At 43.8% G+C, this 27,951-nt stretch overlaps 1 protein-coding gene across 2 annotated transcripts; it reads left to right on the top strand.

The window, feature by feature from the left end:
- PPM1K (protein phosphatase, Mg2+/Mn2+ dependent 1K) lies at positions 1 to 27,951 on the top strand. Of its 2 annotated transcripts, none has more exons than XM_074950573.1 (7): positions 1 to 153; positions 8,506 to 9,024; positions 10,007 to 10,107; positions 18,508 to 18,673; positions 19,214 to 19,358; positions 20,501 to 20,635; positions 21,256 to 27,951. In XM_074950573.1, the coding sequence occupies exons 2-7, from the start codon at positions 8,585 to 8,587 to the stop codon at positions 21,385 to 21,387; spliced, it is 1,119 nt and encodes a 372-aa protein (XP_074806674.1). In that variant the 5' UTR covers positions 1 to 153; positions 8,506 to 8,584; the 3' UTR covers positions 21,388 to 27,951. The 2 variants fall into 2 exon arrangements, with proteins under 2 accessions (XP_074806674.1, XP_074806675.1); XM_074950574.1 differs by lacking the exon at positions 1 to 153 and adding an exon at positions 1,471 to 1,488.

Raw genomic sequence — 27,951 nt, 5'->3', positions numbered from 1 at the left:
CAAAACCTTTCGGAAATTTCTCCGAGACGGCTGCGGAAGGAGGATCGCTCGGTCCGGGTGGCTCACTGGGAAAACCCCAGCTTCGTTCGGAGCACTGAAAAGAGAGGGCGACACAGCCTTTGCACGCTTTCCCTTTGACGTGGTCTCAGCCAGGTAAGAGAAGTGCTGAAATTATCCCTCAATCCTGGCCCCGAACCTCCCCGTTTCTCTCGGTCTCTTCTTCTTCTTCGCCCTGCCCCACCTAGCCAGCCAAATCTGCAGTGGTTTGGGGTGGTCTCGCTCTGCGTGTTCAAGCTACATTTCCGTTTGCTTCGGCGAAAGGAAACCCGCCTCCCACTGCCATTGCCCGGTGATTGCATGAGATTTGCAGCGCGAAATGCGGGCGGTAACACGATCCCTGCCTGTTCACACTGCGTGGATTGCGGGCACTAAATGCACTTATCTGCACCCCCCCCCCCCAATCAGTGAGCGCCATAGGCTGAGACCACTGTGAGGCAGGCCGGTCGCTGTGGCTCTTCAGCTGCTTTCTGGTTTGCTTAAAAATAAATCGGGGACTTCCCCCCCAGCGCCATGCGCTGTTGAGTGGGGAAATACTCAAGAGCATCGTGTCGCGGCGGCACGGAGTCGGCATCGCGCACGCCGTGCTCCCGGCGCACGCCTCCGTGCGGAATGGGCGGCCCTGCCTCGTTTTCTCGGGCGACGCTCTCGCCGCTGGGCCTGCCCCGGGCGGGGCCTTGCGGCACCTTGCCGCGGAGGGGTGCTGTTCGGGGGGAGCCGATCGCTGCGGGGTGCGAGGGGGAGGCCGGGTCTATTCATTACCTCGCTGGCTGCGGAGACAAATGGCGCTTCCCCTGCAGCACAAGCAGAGAGGCGGCGGTGCAGGGTAGAACACGGTGGGTTCTAGAACTCGGCCCGGGGAGTTCCAGAGCCCGGTGGGTTCTAGAACTCGGCCCGGGGAGTTCCAAATTCGGAGGGGGGGGGGTTCCCTGACATCTGGCCGCTCCCGTGCTGACCCCTGTCGATGGGGAGGGGAGAGAAATAGCAGGATGGGGGCGCGTTCCCGCCTCCTTTACAGCAAGGCAGCTGGGCTGGGGGTGGGTCCGCTGCGTGCAGCGAGCACAGGCCGTGCAGCTGCCAGCCCTTCCTTTTAGAGTCTTGTCCTTGGGGCTTGCGCTTTTGCCGTCTTCCAGTGTGCAGCGGTAACCAAAGTAGCCTCCTCTACTCACAGCCCCCAGCTCTAAAAAAAAGTCAATCCACTGTCCAGCCCCCAGGATCGCATTCCCACCCGCCCTGTTTATTTATGGTTTGCACGATCACTCACAACTGTCTGGGTGTCCCCCCTGGCAGTCCCATCCTTCAGTCAGTGCAATTGAAGATTTGGAAAACGGTCCTGATAACGGAGCAGCCCTAGCATAAAATCAACTCACCAGTCCTTGGCGTGGATGCTGAAATCTAAGAATAATATTCGGTTTAGCCCCCAGCAAAGAGGTAATTGTGGTTTAAGGAGGATGCGCGATTGAGTCAGTGAAAGTAGATTGTAAATGCTGGTTCCTAACCTACATAGTTTGTGTGCCAGCAGAACCTGGCTGCTGCCCTGGGTATCTGCCCCTAGATTAGACCCTTGGCAAAAAGTGTTTATTGGCAGTACTACTATAGAAAAGACCAGATACCACATCGTGCAAAAAGGACTCAGTCAGGGCACCAGAAAAGGGGAGAAATTTGAACATTTTTTTAAAAAAAGTTAGTTTTGGGCTTTTCTGGGTTTGTATTAGTCAGGGAAAGGGAAATGAAACCTGCTTTTCTCTCATTTGTCTCCTTCCTTGCAAATAAGCATGCTGCATTGTAGGAAGAACAGTTATTTTTATTGCTGTAATTCTCATAGCTCTCCAACTTTATATAATGATTTATGCTGCCTCCCTGGGTAATCACTGTTCTCTTGGAGTGTGGCATAGCCTCACTGTTGACTTATGCGACACAGCATCTCTTTTTTTCAGGAGCAGCTCAGTTGGTAACCCAGGATCCATTTCTCAGAACTGTAAAAGGATTTAGACTCAGGACATGAATTTCCACTGTTGCATTTAAATTAAAAAAAAAAACCCACAATTGTTCAGTCCAAAGGGTAGAAAAATATAGATTTGAGTTAATAAAAGGCATTGGTTAAAGAAGTTGTTTCGTTTAAGCTGCCCTGAGAAACATCAGGTTTAGAAGCACAAGCATCTGAGAATCAAAGTTAGGAATTTAGGTTCCGATAACATAAATCAGCACTTGAAATGCTGGAACACAGTCTGCCTGGCACTGTAGCAAGCAACTTCTAAAAATACCTGCTTGCTATGTGCCCTGTTAACCTGTTTAAATGCCTTCAGGAAAAGCAGCTACTTGATTCCAGTCTCAGCAGTGGCAGCAGTCTGCCAGTAACCTTTTATCCTCTAGATTAATTCCCCAGAAATACAGCTGAAGAGAACACTCTTACTAACCTATATGCTATAGTGGACCTCTTCTCTATTGTTTTCTTGCCCATTTTTGTTTCCTTTTAATTCTCTCCCTTCTATTTTCTATCCTAGTCTATTCTGTTTTGTTCTCTCTTTATTAAGCCTAACGTTTATTGTCACCACACAGACTGGCTCTTATTAGTGTTACAGGCCACAGCAGCATTCTTGTTTTGCATTATCTCTTTTGTTCCTTCCTATCCATTCCCTCTCCCCTTCTCCATCCTTCTGTCTTGCTTCTCTTCCCACCTCTTTGCTGTCTCTTAGGGCTTCTCTACACTTACCGGCGATTGATGCGTTGGTGGTCAATTTAGTGGGTCTAGTGAAGACCCGCTAAATTGACTGCAGATTGCTCTCCCATCGACTCCTGTACTCCACGAGAAGAGTAAGGGGAGTCAATGGGAGGGCGTGTCCCGTCGACATCGCATAGTATGGACCCTATGGAAAGTAGATCTAAGCTATGTTGATTTGTGTTATGCTATTCATGCAACTCAAATTGCGTAGCTTAAATTGAATTTCCCCTGTAGTGTAGACCAGACCTTAGTTTTCTCCCTTCCTCTTTCCGTGGGCCCAGCTGACACCCTGCTGTTCTATGGGATGACGAGAGCCCCACACACCCAAAAGACAAGAAAGGCAGGGCTGTGTAAGGGGAGCATGCTGCAGTTCCCCAGAGAGGTATTGCACTGAGAACCTCCTTCCCCCAAATTTACTGGAGGTCATGGTGGATTCTTCATCATGGCAATGTTTAAATCAAGATCAGAGGTTTTTCTACACAATTTGTTCTAGGAATTATTTTGGGGAAGTTCTATGGCCTGTGATGTTCAGGAGGGCAGATTGGCCTTGGAATCTATGAGTCTATGTTGGGAGCTCAAGCAAGAAGCTCTTTGAGGAACCTTTGTCCTAGACCTTACCAGAGAGGCAAGAGCTGCTCTCTCTACCCTCAGTGTTGGGCTGCACCATCCTTCCCTGCCAGAATAAATCAGGTCCAAATAACCCCATCCCACTGTAAAACCTGAGGGAGAGTAAGGGGGAGGAAGAGAACCTGGCAGAGTTTCCCCTACCTTGTTTCACTGGGGACATGTGGGCAGTCCTCTCTATGAACAGACCATGATCCAGAGGAGTTGGAGCCATTTGCACGCTTCCACACCAGCTCTGGCCTCCTAGCCACCGCTCCTCACTCACATTGAGTCTCCAATGGCGCTTTCTTGTCAGGAACACGTCGGCTGCCCCCAGGGCTCTCCTTAAAGCGGGGAAGGTTGGTTCCCTCACTGCTCTGGGGGCTCAGTGGAAAAGGTAAGGCAACCCCAGTGGCTCTACTAACTACCTCTGGAAGTCCACAGAGATGGTGGGAGCACAGTTGTGTCTGCTCCCACTTCTGCTCATTCCCCATCTTCTCTCCATTTACCAATGCAGAGAGCGCTCCACGGGGACTTGTGGGGACATGGGGGAGGGGGAAGACTGCTGCACTGACAGCTACCCTTCCCCTTTCTCCATAGGATAAGAGAGAGTTGCATGTGAAGGGTCCTTAGGGCATGACCTAGTTCTCAGTTTGGTTGTTCCATGGGGAAGATACCGCTCAAAACTAAGGCTCTGATCCTGCAAACACCTGTGCATCTGCTTAACTTTATGTATGTGAGTAGTTCCTTTGACTTTAATTGGACTATTCGTGTGGTTAACGTTAAGCACGTGCATTCTCACTTGGAAGACCAAGGCCGTATGGAGTGCTTAAAAATAGTTGTTCGGGTGTAATCAATAGCTTCGTTGAAACGCTCAAAACCTAAAATAATTACAGATTATTTGTACATATAGGCTAGAAACGTATATTTAAGTTGGTCAATTATTTCTTTCTTTGTAAAAATGTAAAGCCTCTTTAAATTAATCTGCGCCTGTTATTTATTGCGTACGCAAGAGGATAGGAAGGTAATAGTTTATGCTCTTTTTCTTGGTCTAGGAAAACGCAGATTTTTTCTACACAAGATGTTGTTCCCCCCTTATAACTATTAAATACACAACAAGTTCCTTTTGGTTGCTAGTTAGTTTTTAATCACTTTTGTGGCTGTTGGCAAACACTCAAAGCAAGGTCACTTATCTTCTTTGCACATATATATTTGTGCAGTGTCTTAACCCTTTGCAGACTGCAGACATACACACACACGCTATATATATATATATATATATATACTTACATACACACACACACACACACACACTCTCTCTCTCTCTCTCTCTCTCTCTCTCTCTCTCCAGCATATTTTTTTGGGTAGCAGCCTGGAAAATTCCACTAGTCTAAGAATAAAAGTCATCATGTAACAGCTTGACCTACTGTGGAATTTTCATTTGATCGTAAGATTACATTCGGTAGCTACTTTCATAAACGCAAATGTGTATAATTTACCTGATTAATGTAGAGTTCCACTTAAAAAGAGTGGCTATCATCTACAGCAATCTGAGGTGGGCTTTCACTTTAGATACATGAAGAATACCTTATTGTCCCACCACCTTCTTTTCCCCCAGCAGTGATGTGTTGCCAAACCACCTTGCTGTATTTTTAAATACAAACAAATGTGTCTTGTGAACAGTGACACTGCAGTCATATGCTGTGGCAGAATAAAGGTTGAGTTCCAGTATCTTTTGTTTATCCCCCCAGTTGTCAGTTTTGTATACAAGTCTGGAGACGGATTAGCTTTTGAGAGATGAATTTGATGGAAAATGAATCTTAAATGGTTACTTGAGCTTTAGAATAGTGCTCTTATTCATGCTGCAGTATTATGAGATCTAAGCATAGCGAACGCTCGTGTTCCTCTTGCATCAAATCCACACTTGGAAGTGAATCCCAAAGCAACTCCCTGTATTTCAGTTTTGTCATGCTGTACAAAAGGATGTTAACGTACTGAAAAGGTAAGTGAAGGTGACAAATGGAAAATAATAGTCCATCTCTGTGACCCAGGATATTACTGAAAGGATGGGATGGTATAGGGTGATATGGAGAGGAATAATAAACTTCAGCTATTTGGACATCTGTCTTCTTTACAATTTGTAATCTAGCTACCTGTTGAAATGACCGTTTTAGCCATTTTTACACTTTAGGCCAAAATTATTCATGATGTAACTCTAAATTGGCTTATTACAAATTACTTCACAGCATGATTTGACTTTCATCACTTACCTATACAAATGGTAAGAGTAAACATTCCTTTTACCAGCCAAGAATTGTATTCAAGATAAGCTAAGGACAGCAAGGGAGGTTTCCTGTCCAGCCTTCATTTCTCTGAGCTGTGAACAAGTGTAACGAGCACCACCAGAAAGCACACCGTACAGCTATTTCCAGCAAAATGACTGCTTACAGAATTTCCTATGATTGTCAGTTTGGCAAGCACAGAGTTTTGTCTAGGGTGTTTTGTTAAATAACCTTGCACATCTCCTTATACGGAAGTATTTCAAATGCTGAAGATAAGTGTGATCAGAATATACCTATAATTAGTGACATTACAGCACACTGTTGGCAACAGGCAAAATATACAGTATCTCTGATGTAACTGTTGTCCTTCGTTCCTTGATTATGTTAAGGCAGTTTCTTGTATTATTCAATAGAATCCGCCTTGAGCCTGTCTGTTTTTAATCCCTCCACGTTAACATATACCAGAGGTCGGCAACCTTTCAGAAGTGGCGTGCCGAGTCTTCATTTATTCACTTTTTAATTTAAGGTTTCGCGTACCAGTAATACGTTAACGTTTTTTAGAAGGTCTCCCTCTGTAAGTCTCTCCGTTATAAAACTAAACTATTGTTGTATGTAAAATAAACAAGGTTTTCAAAATATTTAAGAAGCTTCATTTAAAATTAAATTAAAATGCTGATCTTATGCCACCGGCCCGCTCAGCCTGCTGCCAGCCTGGGGTTCCATTCACCAAGGCCGGCGGCAGGCTGAGCGGGGCCTGCAGCCGGGACCCAGACTGGGAAGGGGCTGGCAGCCAGAACCCCAGACCAGCAGCAGGCTGAGTGGGGCCGGCGGCCGGGACCCCAGACCGGCAGTGGACTGAGCAGCTCTGGGGTTCTGTCCGCCGACTCCTGCCAGCCAGGGTTCTGGCTGCCGGCCCCGCTCAGCCCACTGCCGGTCTGGGATCCCGGCCCTGTCCACATAGAGTGGGTACCTACCTTCTCCCTGGTTCTAGCCCATTCTCTTCCTCTCTCTGCACTGAGCTGAGGGTGGGGGTGCACTGAGCACAGGGCTGGGGGTTGGGGCACAAGGTCTGGCCAGGAGCTAGAATGAGGGAGGTGGCTCAGGTTGGATGTGGAGTGCTTACCTGGGCAGCTCCCATTTGGTGCGAGGGGTGCAGGAGCTCCTGTGTGGTGCTCAGGGTGGGGGTGGGAATGTGGGGGGCACAAGAGTCAGGGCATGGGATGGCAGGGCTGGGTATGTGAGGAGGGTGCAGGAGTCAGGGCAGGGTGTATGTGAGGAGGGTGCAGGAGTCAGGGCATGTGGGGGGGCTGGAGTCAGGGCTGGCGTTGTGGGGGGTGCAGGGGTCAGGGCAGAGGGCTGGGGGTGTGGGCTAGGGTTGTGGGGGTGCTCCTAGAGTGGCTCACGGCAGGGGGCTGGAGGGGATATGCCCTGATTCCACCCCACTTCCCCAAGGCCCTGTCCCCACCTTGTCTCTGCCTCCTCCCCGGAGCAGCAAGCGCGCTACGGCTCTGCTTCTCCCTCTCCCTGGCAAGGGCCATCAGCTGATGGTGGCAGGGAGGGAGAGGAAGAGGGGCAGGAACCCAGCATGCTGGGGGAAGAGGCAGGGGAGGGGGAACTTGCCTGCCCTGCAGCAGCAGCCAGCAGGACCAAGCTTCTTCACCCTGCGCCCTGGGTGGGGGGAGGGGGCGGAGAAGAGCGGGCCGGGGTGGGCAGGATTTTTAATGGCACGCTGCTGCCTGCCGGGTTCCCGGCCCTGGCCCCGCTCAGCCCGCTGCCGGCCTGGGTTCAGCAGTGGGCTGAGCAGGGCCGGCAGCTGGGACTCAGCAGGCAGCAGCATGCCATTAAAAATCAGCTCACGTGCCGTCTTTGGCACACGTGCCATAGGTTGCCAACCCCTGACATGTACATTAAATAAAATGTTATGGGTAACTGAGATATACTTTAGCTCTCCAGTTTTTCCTTTTATTATCTCTCAGAATCATCCATGGGGTTTTTTTTTTTTTTTTTTATTCTGAGATAATGACTGTCCTGTTTGATTTGGGAAGTGGTCTGGGCACCAAAAGATATATGAAAACAGGTGGGAACTTGGTGTTATTCGAGAAATCTAATTTAAACATCAAGTAGCACAGAACTCCAGAGGGGACAAATTATAAAGAGTGCACTTGGGCAAAGTTATCTGTGAAAAGAGTGTGTGTGAGAGTTCATGGAAACACTTTAAAGAGGATTGTTAAATGAATTAATACAAAACAAAACAACTGTAGCTCCCAGAAGAAGAGGGAGAGTTATGATTCAGTTTACTGATCTGTTCTGGAAAATATTGATCAGATATTTGCCAGAACTGGACATCCTGTACTTTTATGTGCTGACAACTAGATAAAGTGGAATTCTGTATATTTTTACTTTGTCATTTTAGTCTGACATTCTTTACTTCCCTATAGAGCAACAATGCAAGCTTTTCAGCAGTTGCATGATTAAGGTAATTTATAATACGCTCACTCTCATTACATTACCTTGTGAGTTATGGTGGTTTTCTCTGAGCAACCAAGCAATAAAGTCATTGCCACTAATGTTCATTTTATTACAGTTGGTGGTCAACAGCCAAATGATCAGCTAAAATGTATCATCCAATGCCTTGTTTCGGTCTGTTTCAACACTATATATTTAAACCCCATCTATGGGCTAATCTGAGTAAAAGGTGATTTCTCAGTGAATCCTGCAGATGGATCTTTCTAGGTGCTTCTAGGCAATGCAGCCCACAATTAATGATCTCTGATGGTGAAAATGTTTCTTGGGTGGTACAACTTGAATTTTCCCTTTCTGTATTTCTTGTTTCCTGACCAGTTCTCTCATTGACCTTGAAGACATTCCAGAAGCTGCATATTGATCTTTCATTCACTGCAAAGCTCTGTGGAATCAAGTTATGTCAACAGCTGCTTTAATTAATTTGGTTAGAAATGGAGGGTATCAAGTGAGAAGGAGAGCGCTGCTGACATCCCGCCTCTTGCAAGACGACAAATGCTTGACTGCCGTGTGCCAGAGCTCCACCACAGAACGCAGGGCTTCCCGCTTTGATCCAGACGGCAGTGGGCGTCCAGCCACATGGGACACCTTTGGGATCTGGGACAATCGCATTGATGAGCCCATACTTCTCCCACCCAGCATAAAGTATGGGAAACTGATTCCCCAAATCAGTCTGGCCAAGGTGGGCTGCGCAAGCCAGATTGGAAAGCGGAAGGAAAATGAGGACCGGTTTGATTATGCTCAGCTGACAGATGATGTCCTGTATTTTGCAGTGTACGATGGGCACGGTGGGGCTGCTGCAGCTGATTTCTGTGCTAAATACATGGAAGAGTACATTCAGTACGTAAGCTAGGGTTTGATGCCTGGCATTTGTTTTATTATTTGCATTACTACTAGTGCCTAGTAGGTTGGGGCCCCCTTGTCCAAGGTACTGTACGAACACATAGTAAGACACAGTTCCCTGCCCTGAAGAGCTTACAGTTCAAATGGACAAGACAGAGAGCAGGAGAAGGTAAATATGATTATCCCTAGTTTAGAGCTAGGGGACTGCACCACAGAGAGACTAAGTGAGTTGTCCACCATCACACAGGGTAATTTTGATCATTGAAATATAAAACTTGCTGGCACTTCTGTCTCACTGTTAGCCTCTTGTTTCTGGAGTCGGGCAGGATTCCCTGGTGCTGGAACAGTGTCAGAGACTGGATGCTGCCGTGATGAGCAATTTGTTTTTTTACCTTTCTGAAGTATAGAAAAATCAGGTCCTGTGGGCACTCCTAGCAATTAACACAGGGTAGGTAGTGCTTCCCTCCTCTATTCGCCTAAGATGAAACTTCCCCTGTACAATGGAACAGCACACGGCTTAAGTGGTCGTAGTCCTTACATGGATCCTCTGCACTGGGGAGGGTGGGATTTTACCCACCAGCCGCAGTCTATTCAAACCCATTGAATTCACTGGGAATTGAAGGTACTCAGCATCCTCCAGGATTGAGCCTGCCAAGAGCATGTGGGAGTTACAGGTTGCAATGCCTGCAATACAGGTGCAAGGCATACCAGTTGCACCACTCCGTTTTTGCATAATTAAGGTGGCTTAAACGAAGGCTGTATGCTTTCTATATAAACCAGAATTATGCAACGATTAAAAATCACCTTCTATCCCTTCTATCAGAAGGACAGGGGAGAATGCTAATGGCTTCCTGTTACCCCAAAAGGATGATATAGTGTGATTCAACTTTAGTAGTGGGAAGACAAGCCTGTGGAAACTGCTGTCAATGGAGTGGTATCTTTGTGGAAGAAGTTGAGCCTGTCTTTATTTTGTTTTCAGAGAATTCCTTTCTCAGGAGAAGAATTTGGAAACCGTGTTGACCAAAGCTTTTCTAGAAATAGACAAAGCATTTGCGAGGCATGCTCACTTATCTGTTGATGGTAGGTAGAACGACTGTATTCGACTTTGCAGCGGTGGGGGAAATGGTTTTAGAAATAGCTGCTCTTAGAATACAAGTGTTTTGTATTAATGAAATATGTTTGATATTGAAAGCAGTTTTATTTAACACAAGGATTTGCTTTGAGCATTACTTGCAAATGAAACAACCGGCATCAGTCACGCTTGAGCACTTCAAAATGAAATATGAAAATCCTCTCTGAAATTTATCTGGGGAGCTGATATGAGGCTGAATTTTTGCCACACATTCCACTGAGTTATGATGCTAAAGGGATACTGTCAAGTAGATTAGTTACCAAATGTAATAGATGCTACACTGGTTCAAATTTGGTATATATTTAAACACTATATGAAGAGAAATTCACTCAGTCACCAATTTTAAAAAAAAAATGCTGTTAATTCTGTAGGTTTTAGAAGAAACAGTGTCTAAATGTTCCCTCTTGGCTCTGCTGCCGCAGTTAAGTAACAAACTAGGCTCAGAGAGATTAATATGATAGATACTACTGCTATACAAATAAATAAATAAAATGTAGCTATGCTTGCAAAGAGAAAGGAACATAGTCAGTAGGAAAAAGTATGCCCCAGATCCTCTGCTATGGTCGAGGAGCCTGCTGCATGCCTCAGGACGACTTGTGTATAAAAGGTGGCATTAAGCAATTTTGGTATTCCCTTAATCCTGGGCTGGCTGTGTGGTGAGTTATTCCACTAGCATATGTCTATGCTGATTGCCGCCGGCCCAAGGGGCTGTTAGAACATCTGGAGCTTGCAGGAGCACAGGGAAATTGGCCCTGAGAAGTGGGTATCACCAAAGGGCTCTGATAGTGGGGTGTTACTCCTCTGGCTGGCTAAGCCCATTTTACAGCCATGTTGTGCTGCTGATATCATTGACAGAAATGTTTTCTGGCATTAAAAAAATGCCAGCACACGCTTTTGGTCTGGATTTAAATATTCCCCTTTGCTGTTTGCAAGCCAAACATTGCTGTGTTGTCTAAAACCAGAAAGTGAAACTGACTGACCCAGTTTTTGTTCAAACTGAAGTATAAAAAGTACAGCATAAATGGATAAATAGAGACCCATTTAAAAAACAATGTTAATAAGCTAAGGTGGTATTTACTTATTTAAAAGTGATTTTTAACCTGACTGAAGAAGCAATACAAAATAATTGGCATTACCTTTTTAGTAACCTCTGATTATTAGAAACTGACTTTGGGGAGTGAGATGAAGAATTAAGTTGCATATTTGAATTGTGAAGTTAGTTTTTACTGAGGAGGTCTGAAATGCAGCAGTAAGAATGAGTCTGCCTCACACCCACCTGAATGATCTAAAGTGCTTCCGCAGGAATGGCTTATCTTGAAGGCCACTTGTTTTATTTGTCAAACTCTGCTCATAAAAGAGCTTTTTTAGAGTGACCCATTTCAGTGCAAGTTTATTGTGTTCACAGCAGCTCCATGAGGAGAAAGTGTAATGAGAGAAAATATTGATACTTAAAATATCATTTTGTTATGCTGAAGATAGTTACAACATTTAGTACTTGGGTCTTATTGAATTAGCTAAAGAGACTCTCTAAATTGACAAGCTGTGCAGTAAGGGTGAGCTTTCAAAATGCTGTCTGGGATTTTACCTTGCAATTTTCACCATCTTTAACAGGAGCAACATGGCTAGACCACTATGCACTTCTCTGAAAATGCCCCCATTAACTTATTAGGAACCTGATGCTAATGCTGGTAAACTTTGAGAACAGCTAAACAAATGCAGTTCCAAGACACTGGGTAAAACCTTTTCACTAATACAGCTCAAGAAAATATGAAAATTAAGCAGAGGTATGTTAGTTTTCATGAGTAATTTCATAGAATCATTAAAATGCAGGGCTGGAGGTTGAACAGGTTATCAAGTCCAGCCCCCTGTGCTGAGGCAGAACCAAGTTAATCTAGACCATCTCTGACAGGTTGTTTGTCCAACCTGTTCTTGAAAACCTCCAATGACGGGGATTCCACAACCTCTCTTGGAAACCGATTCCAGAGCTTTAACTACCCTTATAGTTAGAAGGTTTTTCCTAATATCTAACCTAAATCTCCTTTGCTGCAGATTAAGTCTATTGCTTCTTGTCCTACTCTCAGTGGACATGGAACCCCTCTGTAAAGACAGTCATCAGGAAGTGGTATCCAGATGTGAAAGGGCCTCATTCTGCAGGGTGCTGAGTTCCTCCTTTGAGATATTGACTGCCCTCAAGTTGTTGTAGAAGCTAGTAGGAGCTGAAGGCCCTCAGCACTCTTTGCCAGGTGCTGAGCAGTCCCTGAAATCAGGCCATAAAGGAGTGGAGTAATGGGATGTAAAGACGTAGACCGATACCAGTTTATTAATATAATTAACTCCTTGCATGTGTGGTGTTAGAAACTGTAAATATTTTTGAGATTGTTTGTGTTTGCAACGTTAAATACAATTGAACTGTTTTGCATGTATCCTCATCAGAAACTTTGCACTGTCGGGACAGTTGGTTAGCAAAGCTACAGATTATTTTTGGCTATTCTAGATGTGATAGAGGCAAGAGTGTCACCAAAGCTTCTTGGAAATGATAGACCTGGAATACTAGCTGCTCAAGACATACATGATGGCACCCAAGCCTGGTCTTCCTGTTTAAATCCTGCCTCATCCTGCGTATTGGAAAACAAGGGTTCAGTTAAATGTTTCTGATAGGTGACTCCATCTGTTGATTCCTTGGGCTGGTGGTCTGTACTTCTAATTTTTTTTTTTTTTTTTTTTTTTTTAAAGTACAGTGGATTTTTAGGATGACTGAGGCCTTGATACTGCTAACACCTGCAAACTGGTCAATGGAATTTCACATACTTAAAATGTATGTATGAAAGTTTGCAGGATCGTGGCCTCACTGGCCAAATCTGTCACTAAAACAGTAGATAATATGGGAAAAATGGAGTTTTTTAAGTTGCTGTTTAAAGACGATCAACTTAATTATGGCAGAAATTGAACAGGTCTTACCATTTGTGCATTCTTCTAGGAACTGTGGTCCTTATTTTTAATCACTCCTTCCGGTGCTAAAATACTTAAAAAAGATATAAAGTAACGCTTGCATCAAGTTTCCAGTGTAAAAAAAGCTACACATTCAACACTACAGTGCTGTGTCTTCTGTGCAGCACCTAAACAGATGGGTTTTATGGGCTCTTTAGGAAACACAGGATTTGCCACACTGGACTGTGGTCCATCTAGTACAGTATCCTGTCTCTGACTGGGGCAGTACCAGATTTTTCAGAGTTCCAGAAACCTCAGTCGGCACATGTAGGATAATCTGCCCTCCACCTTAGGTCTCCTTCTAATCCCTAACAGAGTTTGATTTAAACCCTGAAGGTTTAATATCTCTTCCAAAAATGTATACCAGCATTAACTGTTATAACTGGAGGTTCTTACTGTCCATATACACATCCAATCCCCTTTTGAATCTTGCAAAGATTTTGTCCTTTTTAAATTTCAGTTCAGAGCAAGGTGCAATTAATGCAACAAGCTCCTTCTCCCACTAATTTGGATCAAGGACCATGTTCCCTACAAGCATGTACAACTTCAAAGTTTGTTACATTTCTGATTTAGATATCTCGACAGTATATTTCTTAAAATGTTAAAAAGCTGCATTTTTCTCCCCATATCAGTGGTCCAGAGCTGAATAAATACAAACTTTTTGAAGAACTGAAGCAGTACTAGTTACCTTCCTAATGATGGGGTTTTTCCTTTTTCTTTTTTTCCTTTTGGCTTTGTTGCTTTGAGGATAAATCCAGGGTCCTGCAGCTTTCCCTATCCCCACAGCTCCTCTCTCTGCCTTACATCCTCCCACCTGGACTACTCTGCTGGCCCTGCAGGGATGCTCTCCCAGCCCCCAGCTGAGAGACCCTGATTTAGCATGTGAGGGAAGATCGATCATTTTTGCACATTCTCAACCTTATAGAGGACTAGTGCTGTACGTCCCAAGTTTCTTGATGAAAACACTGCCACCAGCTCTCCTGATCTGGCCTAGGACAGCCATGTAAGGTGCCGCTACGGCTTCAGTTTATTGAAAGCCTAATCCAATACATATTGAAGACCATAGGAATTTTTCCATTGACTTCAGTGCTCATTGTATCAGACCCTAATCACACTGGCCATTCATATCTGGAATAGCCATTTTATTGAACAAGGTTGGTTACTAGTTGATGTATTTGTGTATGTTTGGGGCACTCTTGAAATCTTATGCTGCGCAAATACTGAAGGTCTTTTTCTATAAAGAGAATACTAATTTTTTTTTAAAGTTACCATTCAAAAACATGACTATTCTTTTAATATGTTAACCTGCAACACTGAGGAAAAGAGAGAGCTGCTGAAATATATATCTAATATAGCCATCAGCCTAAAAAGGTTCAGTCTTGGTAATGGTACTTGGTTATTATCTAATCAAGTTAGAAGACGCTTACTCTAAATATTTCCTTAAGTTTTTATCCACATTCAGTGTTCAATGGGTGATGAGGAGCCATGAATCTATCTCCAATGGCTATAAAGCTGTTTATTTTTAGCAGTCAGTTTCTTGGAACCTTTTTGTTTAGAAATGAAGATTGTAAACAGGTTGATCCATATACTGTACTTGAAATGCTCTTTAGAATGTCTGTCTTTGCCAACTATGAGATGGCTGGGCATTTTCCATTGATTTGCTTGGTCACCCCAGTACTGTTACCGAAATACTTTGTGGCTTTTGTTTAGGCTGAAGCTACAACAGAGGTGACACACAGCTGTGGTGAAAGTGTAAGGGGGAAAATCATTGAGAAAAGTGAACATATTTGAGACCATGTATGTCTTTAGACAAGATTGAGCCATGGTCAAATTGGACTTCATGCATTGTCATAAGACTTATCAATTCTGTTACACCACTCATGAAAAGAAGAGCAGGCAAACCCAAAGTGAACATTTCCCCTTGCTTTGCAGCTCTTATTCTGTCATCCCCAGTGTTGCAGGTTTGTTTTGTCTGAACAAAATCCCTGGGTGAATTTCCTATTTGCCTCTGTGTACGTGTTATTTGTGGCAGAGACTGTACCTGGTCAGCAGCTCTAGAACTGGAGGCCCTGGACACTATATGCTGGGCTTCAGTGGAAAAAGAGATCTGCTTAATTTTGTCTCAGGTGAAGGAGTCCGGCGGTTCCTAGCCTGGACTACTGGAAGGTTCCCACATCCTCTTTGTCACATTAGTTGAGATGACATGCAGTAAAAATTGTCCAGTGAGTGTTAAGAACCTATTGAAAGATCTTAGTTTTATAGTGATGTTATTAGGAAAAAGTAAAAACTTGTTTTTACCTTTTTTAAACATTAAAACCAATGTATGTGCTGATGCAGCATATCTTTAAAGTGCTAAGAAATAAGTTTGAAGTAATAGTAAAGCACTAGAAATTTGATACATTCATAATTCCTAGATTTTGGAACTGTGTTAGTGACCCAAATGAGTCTGAAGCCTCCTTTAATTTAATAAGGGCCTGATTCTTCCTCCCTTACTCACACTGAGTATTACCTTCATGAGTGGTCTTGCTGAGAGCAGAATTAGGCCCAGTGAAGGGAGCATGAGTGGCACTTATATTTCCAAACTATGATAAGCTTTTATTTGGTCTACAGGGATTTGTAAGGTGCCTATCACTATGGTACGTACTGCAGCTTTACCATACATATGTCCGGCTCTTCAGTAATCTCCCTATAATTGGTACTGAAGGTTGATTTGATTTTTTTTTTTAAAGTACTCAAGAGTATTTGGGATGTGTATGTTTGCTGTGCCTTAGAGTTGAGGCACATCCCAAAATATTTGAAGCGTTGCAAGAGAATTTGATAACTATGCAATAATTCTCTTTTATGCCTTTTAGAATACATTTGATACTTGGCATTACAGTTCCAAAAGCAAGGAATGATATCAGAGGCTAGGGACAACTCCTTATTAGTTCTTAATTTCTAAACAAAATATATTTAGCATGAATTAAAGGTAGTTTTATTTAGGCTTTTCATTTCACTTTCGTTTAACTGTCTGGTTAAAACAGGTATTTTACTGGCTTTGCTAAAATATCTGATTTCACGGCTAAATTTTAGTGGCATATTTTTAATCATGTTTCAAAGTGGGCCTGCAGCACACTAATTCTTGTGTGGTCTTCTAAAATTGGAAATAAAATGCAAACACTTCACTAAAATACTTAAAAGCTACAGCCAACTTAGTGCCTGGAAAAATCTGGTTTTGCCTACTGTATCTGAGTCCCAAAATAATCAAAGATCTGATACAAATTACAGTGGAGTTGGTTGAGACATATAATGATTGATACTTTGTTTGAGGACAGAGCTGATAGAGATTTATTGAACCAGAAGACTTCAGTGCAGTGATAATACCTGTTTTAATAGTACTGAAGGTCTAATTTAGACTGTTTGTTTTATGGATTTGCTTTTTTTCATTTGTCAACTCACACTGTTTTCGCTCTACAACATGGCTCAATGCATCTTTAAACACCTTGCCCACATGAAAAATTCCTCCCAAGCATGTTACAAGCCTAACTATTTCAGAGGTGCTGAGCGCCCACAGTTCCAATGGATGTTGACTGGAGCTGCCAGTGGTCAACGTGTCTGAAAATCATGCTCTGTAAATATGACAGGGGCTGACTATGGGATGTGCTGAAATCTGCAACTCTCACTGGCCACAGTCAGAGTTAGTAGGTGCTTAGCATCCCTCAGAACCAGACCCATAATGCGTTAATTAAAGAAACCGGTTTAGGACCCTTGTTCAGATCTTGTGCCCTAATGAGGCCACTGGGGATCGCCCTGGCAGGGTGGAATCCCTGAGTCTCACAAAGCTGGATTAGCCAGATCTATGCCAGCTCCTTGTGACGCCCCCCCAGTCAATCCTCAGATGCACACTTAAAGTGTGAATAGGTGTGGGCAAGACTGAAGTCCATATCCTTCAAGGAAAAGGAGTGGTTGCAGGAAGATCTTTAATTACTACTTTCTCATTTGGAAGTAGAGGAATATAAATGGGGATTCTGATTTTTTTGCTTAAACCAAAAAAATACCGGCTGTAATTTTAAAAATCTATTTTTAAAAATTAACTATTGAAAAGAAAAACCCAGAATATGGCTCAGTCCCAAGCAGGGCTTTCAACCGATTTCACGTCTGCTGTAAATTCTTAGCTGTACCTCTTCCTGTCCATGCTTTCCTCTGCAGTAGCTCATTGCAGAAGCATGTTAAGCAGCTCTCTCTTTGTCATAGTTGCATACAGTGTGTGTGCTAGCAATAAAGGGGGAGCTGTTCTTTTTAAAAAAAGAAAGTAATTCTTTTAGCTTTGGGGATTTATTTCATTGCTAATGAAACAACTGGTCTCTGCTCAAATTGGTGCAGTCACAATTCGTATTAATCTACCAAAATGACTTTTCCCAAGGATTTTAAAGCAAATGAGTATTAGAAACCAGAATCGCTAAATATAATTGCATTAGTTAATCCATTCTAATAAAAACCAAAAAACCCAGCTCCGAGCATGCTGTTCAATCTCACAAGGGATAGAGGAAGGGGGGAAGGCAGAGGAGGACCTGTCTTGCACTCCACTGCACTTTGTGTAGTTAATTTATATCTGTGTAAAATGCCACCACCAAGGCAATTGGTGGATTGTGATTTACTAGCGTTCCCAGCTGCTTTGCACCAGTATGGATTACTACACAGAGCGCCAGGCAGGGCAGAATCAGGTCTGGAGCATATCTGCTCTCTTGTCAGAGGCGCTTTCAACAAATAGAGTGGCACTGAAGAGCTCAGAAGGGAGTCTTGTCCTACACAGCTAGAAAAATACTGGATGCAACATTGGCCTATTGGCAGGAGGAGGGAAATGGTCGGATCATAAGGACTCTGACAAGGACCTGGGACTAGGAAGGAGATATAAAATGTCTCTTCTTTCAAAGCATACACCCAACTCTCATTAGCATTACTGAATTACCCACGTGCATCTACAGGAGGAAAGCTCTGCCGTGGGATTTATCCTCACTGTTGCCCATTTACATTGTAGCTAGGTGATAACGTCCCATAGCTAAAGCTGAGGTACTGGAATAGAAAATATATTTGCCACAGATCCAAAGAGCAGCCATTCCCCCACACCCTGACACCTGTTTATCACATTTGCACTCTTTGCATGAAGCCATGTTGTTGCACAGAACACCTTTATCTCCCCCCTCCCATGCATGTTTTTCCCCCCCACTGTCCATTATTTTCATAGCTTTAGTTGAAACTTAAATCTAGTTACTGAGTAATTTAGAGCACACGTTTGACAGTTAAAACCATTGTTCTGTTATAAATGCAGTAACACTGCTGGACAGTCTTAAATCTTCTCTCTCTTTACGTGATGTTTGTAGCGACCCTGCTGAACGCTGGGACCACTGCAACAGTGGCCCTGCTGCGAGATGGTATTGAACTGGTTGTGGCCAGTGTTGGGGACAGTCGTGCACTGTTGTGTCGAAAGGGAAAGGCCATAAAACTCACCATTGATCATACTCCAGAAAGGAAGGACGAGAAGGAAAGGTACAGCTCAGTTATGCTAATAACATCACTTGGGACAGCCTTGTTCAAACTCTCTTGGTTAATTTTGTTCTGAGTAAAAGGGAACCAAACTAAATAAATAGGGCCAGCTAGTGTAAATCAGCGGAGCTCCTTTGAGGTTAGTGGCACTAAGTAGATTTACTGGGTCTGATGATCTGGCCCATAGCGCTTTTACATCTTGAAACTCATCCTCACAACATTCCTCTCTATCTAGAGATGGGTACAAAACTGAGGCTGGAAGGTTAAGTGACTTGTCCAAGGCCACAGAGGTAGAGCCAAGATTAGAACTCATGTGCTCATGTTCCCCATCCAGTACTCAGCCTCCTAAACCATATCCCCTCCTGGAAGTCCCTCAGAACAGAAATCTGACTCTGAATGTCTCTGGGTTGGGACTCCATACCCTCCCCATCCCTCTGCATGGTATAATCCAAGATAAAGGCACTGGCAGGAATTTTACACCTTTTATTGTTGGTCTGACCCTTTATTTCATATTTTCCTTCTTCTATTTTGTGTTTTGGACAGGATAAAGAAATGTGGTGGCTTTATAGCCTGGAACAGTCTGGGGCAGCCCCATGTGAATGGTAGACTTGCAATGACGCGGAGTATAGGCGATTTGGATCTTAAAAGCAGTGGAGTGACAGCAGAGCCAGAAACTAAAAGGGTTCAGGTAAGAGGGGATTAATAGGGGACATTGAACCTGAGCGTTTGGATCCTGTGGTGTGCACAGCGTGCGTGTCTAGCAGTCAGAATGCCTTTGGGACCTTGAGTCTGACTGTGGGCCAAGGTCTGATCTCATTTATGCTGTAGTCAGTGGGGTCATTCCAGATTGACACTGAACAGCATCTGGCCCCAGTAATAAATGTTGACATGGATAAATGTTGATCTTAAATAGCATGGTTTAGTGTGTGTCGGGGGGGTGGGAGGAGAGGGAATAAAACATGACAGCCATCTGTTAACTGTAATGAGTTTTTGTTGTGTTTTGTTGAAACTAGTTATTTGCTGAAAGGAAAATGTCACCTCAGCAGTGGGGTTGACATGATTTGCACAGCTTGGTCCAGAATTTAAATAATTTTTAAGAATAGCAAATTATGTATTTTGCACACCTGTGAGGGGGAAATACAGGAGATGTGTAAGTGACATTTTATTGGGGCTCCACAGTTCAACAAATGAGGAAAAATGAGTTAGCGTCTCAAAATCAATTAAACATGGCTCTCAGTTTCTGCCCCCTCTCCCCCAGCCACCACTTCCCACCCTCACCTAAACTTCATCTTCTCAGTATCTCCTCCCTCACCTCCAGGTGGGAAAAGAGTCAGAAGCTGAGGGGGTCCTATTTGAGGTGAACCAATATAGATAGTGTTCTCAGGGCAGTTGCCAGAGGGAGGACAGAGCACACTTCCCTATTAGGCAGGAGGCCAGACTAGATGATCATAATGGTCCTTTCTTGCCTTAAAATCTGTAATAACTTGAGATTGTTCATTGGTAACTGGGTAATACACCGATCTGCCAGGCTTTTGGCCTCAGTTTACTGAGCCCAGGACAGGGTTCTTACCAAGAATTGGAAGCACCCTCAAGTGATTTACTCGTGATGTTTGGAATACAGCTATCTTGACTCTCTCGTATGCCAGTGCTTTAAAGCAATGTGGTGAAATAGTTAAGAGCTTTGGTGCTGTTGGTATCACCCATGTAGAAAATGGAGGAACACGCAGCAACAACAGGAAAAGTCTGTTGTAACAAAGAAAAAAAGTAGAGCTGTTCTGCCCTGCAATGATTTATTTATAAGACGATTTATATTGTGCTGTCTGATTACAGTTGCATCATGCAAGTGATAGCTTCCTGGTCCTTACTACAGATGGCATTAACTTCATGGTGAACAGTCAAGAGATATGTGACTTTATTAACCAGTGCCATGATCCCCCTGAAGCAGCCCATGTTGTGACTGAGCAGGTAATGTTTGGCTTTGTGCTGAACTAGTGCTCTGTTGATGATGCAGGGATAATGCAGGTTAGCAGGGAATAGACTGTGTAATGCCGAATATGCTCAGACTGACAGATCTGTTGCAGTGCATAGATGATATTATGGCAGCAAATTGGCACCAATTGAAGTGGGATTCAGTATTCAAGAAATGAGGTTTGATTTTGTTTTTTCCAAACACAGGCTAAAGTTGAGGGCACTGTTCCCTCTAAACTGTGTGCGTGCATGCACAGATCCTAAACCCCACGCACACGGCAAAACACCACGTGCACAAAAACTTGCACAGAAGCACAACAATTTGCACAGAAGAAATTTTTTGCGCACACAGCCTGTCAAAAATTAGAGGGAACATAGGTTGGAGGCAACACTTGGGGTTCCGGGCATCACCGCACCTGGGGGATGAGAGCCCCTGGCAGAATTGCTTCAATGAATCTGCCAGGAGCTGGGAGGAGACAGGTGCTGGAGACCGAGGGTCTCTTGGATCTATGGGGCTGGATACTCCCCTTCCTTTGTAAAGCATTTCAATCTCACAGATAAATAGTACTTTATCATAATAATACTTATCTCTTCTAATGATTTATTTCTCTTCTCAGGCTATACAGTATGGTACTGAAGATAACAGCACTGCTGTTATAGTACCATTTGGCGCATGGGGAAAATACAAAAACTCTGAGGTCAACTTCTCATTCAGCCGCAGCTTTGCCTCGAGTGGAAGGTGGGCGTGAGGACCTGCTGGAATCAGATTTTCTGTGCAATAACCTGTATGCCGCATGCTACAGGAGAACACATCTTGCCCATTTATTTTTCTCCCAATATTGTACAAAATAGTAAGTTTCCTACTTTCTGGGTTACAAACCCTCATCACGTACATGTCCCATTTTAATTGATTTCAGATAGGTGTTCATTTTGCTGGACTTTTTTTTGTTTTGAATCCCAGAAGATGATGGGTAGTCCTGTGCAGATGGACTAGGTGCAGGGCAGTATTCAATACATGTTTTGTTCTGACTGATTTATCTAGTCCTCTGTGAAAGATTGATACGCTGGATAGACTGAGTCCTGTGCTCCCCTCTGTGCACAACACACAGGGGCGGGGAGCAAACACGTAATCATGAGGAGACGAAAGGTGCCTGTTTTGTCTTCCACTGTGTCACAGCCACCAAGAAGTCCCTCGGTGCTTCAGGAGAAGCATGTGAAAAATAGTGGCATGGCTAGAGAGGATTCAGGAAGAGGCTAGTCTATACAGCAAGTCCCTGTGACACAATAGTGTAAGTTTAGCCCAAAAGTCCTGTGTAAATTAATGCTGCTAAGCAGAACAATACCTTGACCTCCACACTCTGCAAGTCGAAGTATGTGTGCAGGTCAGGAGCCAAAGATGCGTGGCAGCCAAGGCAGATCCCTCTGCCCCCAGTGGCAGGGTGATTCCCTACAATGGCCTGGAGTCTGTGAGGTCTCTGCTGTCCTACATCTCTGACCAATTTGTTATTTGGAGGCCACGTTGCAGTCCTCTGTGCAGACCCCTGGCACAATTTCACTGAGAAAAACATGAAGCTGGTCTACAGGGGTTCAAAAAGCTGCATATTTTTCAAATTAAGAGGCACTATGAACTTGAATTCCATTTTTTAATTATTTAAATTTCTAACTATTCCATTTTCTAGTAGAGCTCCCTGGAAACAATGCAACAGGAATGTTTTAATTCGTTAAAAAAAATGAATCAGGGCTTTTGTGCTCTCCAGAAAAGCCAGTTGCTAGTTGACTGTGCACAGGATGCCATCAAGTGCACAAAGTAAACTGGAAAAAGGGGAGTGTCATGGGGCGCAACACTCACCGCTGAACTGGCGCATCCTCCTGGTCACTCTGGGGATTAGCTCGAGGATGACATCCCCTGTCTGCGGTTTGCACCCCACCACTCTGTCCCGTTTCTGCTGGCGGTCTCTCCAGGAACTGCCATGTCCTCTTCATGACTTGGCCCTCCGGCCATGTCACTGCCTGTGTTTCCCCCTTCCGGAAGCCAGTACCTCACAGTCCATTCATCCCCCCATTTCCATCAGTGGCAAATGTGGGGGACCCAGGCCCATCTACTACTCCAGGTCCCAACCCAGGGACTCTGTAGTTGACAGCCATATGCTGCATCCCCTCTGACTGTTCAGTACATTTCCCTGAGCCACTGCCCCGCAGCCCCAGCACCTTCTTCACCTTTACTTCGGGGCCCCTGCTACTCAGTCCCAACAGCCAGCTAGGAGCTCCCTCACTCCGGTCCCTGCCAGCAGCTGCCCTGTCAATGGTACTAACGCCTCTTTTAGCTGCTAGGAACCCAGTCCTTACCCCTGGAGCTCCAGGCCATGACTGCCCAAATCTGGGCCCCGCAGCTTCTTTTACATGAGCCTGCTGAGCCCGGATTGGTTGCTCCCTGCAACCCCTCTCAGATTGGTTGCAGTCCACGCAGCCACTCTAGGCTGCTCGGAGGACTCCCCTCCACTGCTCCCTCCTGGGGTTAACGCCTTTCATGCCAGTGTGGGATAGATACCCCACCACAGGAAGAAATATCCTTTTTTTGTTTTTAACTGATTTTTTTTAGCTTTGGGCATTGCTTGTAACAACAATACCTGCCAGATTTTCAGACAGAAATATGATTTATTTTTTTCAAGTTGACAGCATCTCTTTCTTTTTTCCTCTTCCATTTTTTTTAATGTGGAAGGGGGAATATGGGAGTCGGTGTCAAATTAGGCACAAAGGGCCAGATTCTGTTGACTTCTGTGAACGGCCCCTGTTCAGGCCAGCTAAAGATCCATCCGAGAGCACTCAATTCTGTGCTCACTTACTCCGTTGTAAATCAGCTGCACAACTCTCCTGACCTCAACAGAGTTACACTCGCTAGACACCAGTGTAGGTAAAGTCAGGAAGAGAGAAATTGGAATCGAGTTCTCATTAGTTTTGCCATCCTATTTTTCACATTGGACCTGCTCCTGGCAAGAAAGATTTTAAAATGAAATAAATCACCAGAGGGAAAATTCTGCTGAGCTGCCTTGTCAAACACTTATTACACTGTGAATCTTAACCTCTGTTATTTTAATCCTTCCTGTGCCCAGGCTCACACCTCGTACAGCCATTCCAGATGTTTCTCTTTGCATATATTTAAAGATGCATGGGCACCCTTTAGGCAGCTATGCTTAATATTGTCCTGAAGTGCTTTGCATACAGAAAGTGTCCTGCTTGTCTCATTACTCAGTGTATTATATGGTGTAAACAATATTTATATTGCTTTTATGAGTAGAGTTTATGAAACAATATTTGTAAATATATATTATATATATCCAATGCTATTGCATAGCTCACTGGAATGGGTGTATATTCGTGTTTTACAATTATAATCCTTCCCTTCCCCTCAGCTCCCATTTCTGAGGGTTTGGAGTAAGATTTTTGCTTTGGGTTAAGGGTTTGTGTCCGAAGTCCTGGGCCCAGCCTTGCTTCCCCTGAGTTGCCATTAATGGGAGTCAGAACAGGTTCTCAGTCTGGAACAAATTGGTTCCCCAATAAACTTGGTTTGGGTCTGTATTTGGTGTTGACAAAACACTTCTTCCCTTGAGCATTTTGGGTGAACTGGCCCCGCTGAAGTGAGTGGGAGTTTTGTCATTGCCTTCAGTGGGGCCATTTTTCCACTCTGCGTCTTTGTGCACTTCTGGGACTCAGCGGTTTATTTCCTACCTTTAAACGTGTAGGCCTGAGAGCAAGACTTTCAAAGTGGCTATTGCATGTATAGAGAAACTAACCACAGGACTCCTGCTGAAGTTGTTTGATGCGTATCATAGATCCATAAAACACAGATAGGCCCCATCGTTCTATGGGTACTACAATAGCCTCAACTCATAGTGTATGTTCTGAGGGCTGCTTTGTGAATGCGTGCCACTAATAATAAAGTGGTGAGAAGAGAACAAAGTGCTGCAGTGTGCAGTACTATGAGTCTTTCTCCTGTGACAACTGTAGCCTTGGTAACGATACAAATCCAATGATTTCCACTTAATCCCAAGTGAATGTTTGACCACAAGACAAAACCATCCTTGCCTTGGTACAAGTAGCAGTTTGTTTTCAGATGAGGCCTGGGAGTGGAGCAGCTGGGGTGGTGGCGTAGGCAACAAATGATAGATGTGCATTAGCAGAATTGTATGGGAACAGTTTTGCAGAAGGTCCATCAACATTTTGCCTCGCTCCAACTGGTGCTCCCTTTCCTGTGGTCCATTAGCCACGTATCCGGTCTGAAGGCACCTCAGAGACATAGGCTTTTAGCAGCACATGTTCCAATTTATTTAGTTCTGGTTTTTGTTAGTTTTTCAATGTGCTCAAATTGGGGTAGTGTTTGCCACTTTCTGAGCTGCACCCCTCTATCGAGTGGCTGGTGGGTAATGAATAATACTGTACGTAGAGCATCTTTGCACCATTTAATAGGCTGAGTAACTCAAAGAGTGGCTTGAAGATGGGGTTTAAGTATGACCCATAACAATATTTGAACTGGAATGTGAGTTTAGGTTCCTTAGGGTTTTGCTGCATCATTGTCCTATAGCCTATCACCTAGTTTTATAGTAAATTGGAGATTTTTCAGTCTATTGGCTGGCTGTCCTCATTGAGAAAGAATTCATTAATAATTTCCTATCATGTTAGGACGGAGATAGCCAAGAAAGGGACATGATAAAGCTCTACAAAATGTGTGGTGTAGAGGGGCTCCCATTAACCTTTCTCACCATGTCTCAAAGGGACATTCAGAGGCACCCCATTTAAAACTGATAGAAGGAAATACTTTTTAACACCATGTACAACCTGTGGAACACCTTGCCACTAGATATCATTGAGCCCTTGGGGGTTACGGGATTTACAGCATATACCACCTCCTATGAGTGAGCAGCAGAGGGGGTTAGGAAAAGCTTTTCTTATTCCATAACTGTTCACTGTGGAGTTTTTTGCTTCTTCCCCTGAAGTGTACAGCTACTATAGGAGTCAAGATACTGGCTGACTGTCCCATTGATCTGATCTGGTATGGCAATGCCTAGCTCCCTAGTAAAGAGCAGAGCTGTGGCATTTCCATGTAAGATTGTAGCCTTTCATGTGGTTCTAATGTGAGTAGTGTACTCACTACCACATTGATCACATGCTAGAAAAATACATTATGTTGCATTGTTTGTAGAAGACATCCTGCTTCTCAGGGCTCTTCTTCCTTACACAATCATAGCTACTTGCCCCTCTTCAGAACCACAATCACACTTTTCCCCCACCACAGTCCAATCAGTGGAATTAAAGGCATTTGTGACAGGGCCTGTTTTTCTCCAATGAGTCAGGCACTACAGATGTTGCTGGGGTCTTGAGTTTGCGTTTTGGCGTTAGACACTGAGTGAGGAAAGAGTAGAATAAAACCACTCCTTTGCCTGTCAGTGTTGTGGCTATTTATGTACCGTTCAGAATTTGGACTTTGAGAACTAGTTAATGAGTTGAATATCATTGTTCAGGCATTGAAGGTGAATTTGGTGGCTTAGAGCCTGTCAGAGGGAAGGAAGAGGTGCATTCTGATTGTGTACAGGGATCAAATTAACAGTCTCCTTCTAGCTTTTAGCCAGCTCTCTGCTTATGTGGAATATCAAGGTGTCCAAGTCGGACTCAGGTGTTTCTCTACGTCAAAGAATCATTTTAAAACAATACATTCTTGTCTGTCAGCCTCCTGCTGTCTCTGGCAGCTCCTAACACGTACAAGAGAAACCGGTCTTAAGCCCCAAGGGACCAGCAAAAATCTGTGGCCTAATAGAAAGGATCTTTTAAAATGTAGCAACAAAATTGATCTGAAAATCTGTGCTGCTCTAGTTACAGTGGCCTTTTATGACAGCAGTTGCCTATTGTAAGAGGCTTTTAGTGCTGCACTAACTCTATATACCTGAACATTTTGTGAACTGAATTAAATGCAATCTTTGCTTTTTTACCCCATATGCATCTATTATATCAATGGACAGGAGGTTGCTTTTGTATTACAAACTAAACTGTATCTTAGCGGTGAACTGCAAAGCAAAGGATTGTTTTGCTCTTCACTGGTTTTCTGGGCCCAATTTTGATGCACGTATGCATGTTCAACAGGGCTGAAAGCAACTTCAGTCGAGTAAGGTGCTCCTCATTGTGCCTAAGTGTATCACAATGTAGCCGTTAGGATTCGGAAAGACTGTTTCAGTATTTTAAAAATTATACACCTAGCAATTTATTTTTACTACGAAGATTAGGAGGGTTCCATTTGCCTCACTCTTCTCTCTTTGCTGGAGGACCTTGGCAAGATCTTTGGAGCAGCTGAGTACTGAAGTCACAAGAGTAATCCTAGCTACAGTTCTTTCTCCTCCAACTAAGTGGAGAATGAAATGCTGATTCTTAGATAGAGATGTGGTGAATTCTCCCTCACTTTCAGTGTTTAAATCATGTCTGGAGATCTTTATAAAAGATAATGCTCTGGCTCACACAGAAGTTAAGACCTTGATGCAGAAATTGGGTGAAGTTCCATGGTCTGTGAAATACAGGTCAGACTAGTTGATCATAACTATCCTGTCTGACCTTAAAATGTATGAATCTGTGACTAATCATGGAGTAAAATTTGTGGTCAAAGTAATGGTGGTGGCATTGAAATTGCTGCTTATTATGTGTTTGGGGAAAATGAAGTCTGGGTGAAATCCTAGCCCTAGTGAAGTCAATGGGGAAAACTCCCACTCACTTCAGTAGGGTCAGGATTCCACCTTCTGTCTTTTGGTAGATGGAAATGCTATAATTAAAGGCTTTTGACTTTTCCAGTTAAGACAGAACTAGCAAACAATTTATATCAATAAAACAGAATAAGCTTTGTTCTTCATCTTTGACAAACTGTTTGTCACCATTTGTTAGATAAATATGTAGGTCATTTATCCATGTACTGTATATCCACTGTACAGGTGTGTTCCTTGCTGCTATGCCTCCACACAGAGGCAGCTACAAGGTTTCCTCTTTACCTTTTGTTCTGAGTGCTTGGCAACTTTTCGTGTCATAACTCTATAAATGCAAAAGTGCAATTGTGTTAACTTGTTACCTAGTTTGCCTTGGGACTACTTAAATTCACCATGGTTCAATGTACATAGTTGGTGTAATCAAAATCTATAATTCATCTACTACTTAAGTTGAAATTAATGTTCTGTTTTTTAACATGTTTTTAACGAAGCAGCTGTACAGTGTGAACAGGCTAAATGTGAATGCTTGAAGGATCTTTTAATAAAGTTTTTGCGTCAAGAGCTCTCTATTTTTTC

The sequence above is a fragment of the Natator depressus genome, chromosome 4 (genome assembly GCF_965152275.1).
Source record: "Natator depressus isolate rNatDep1 chromosome 4, rNatDep2.hap1, whole genome shotgun sequence".
NCBI lineage: Eukaryota > Metazoa > Chordata > Testudines > Cheloniidae > Natator > Natator depressus.
This window is presented reverse-complemented; position numbering and strand designations above follow the sequence as displayed.

Excerpts from the sequence above, each read along its gene's own strand:
- PPM1K (XM_074950573.1), top strand. The coding sequence starts at position 8,585 with ATGTCAACAGCTGCTTTAATTAATTTGGTTAGAAATGGAGGGTATCAA. Across the intron at positions 18,674-19,213 it reads AGGAAGGACGAGAAGGAAAG|GATAAAGAAATGTGGTGGCT; the intron begins GTACAGCTCAGT and ends TGTTTTGGACAG. Across the intron at positions 20,636-21,255 it reads CCCATGTTGTGACTGAGCAG|GCTATACAGTATGGTACTGA; the intron begins GTAATGTTTGGC and ends TTCTCTTCTCAG.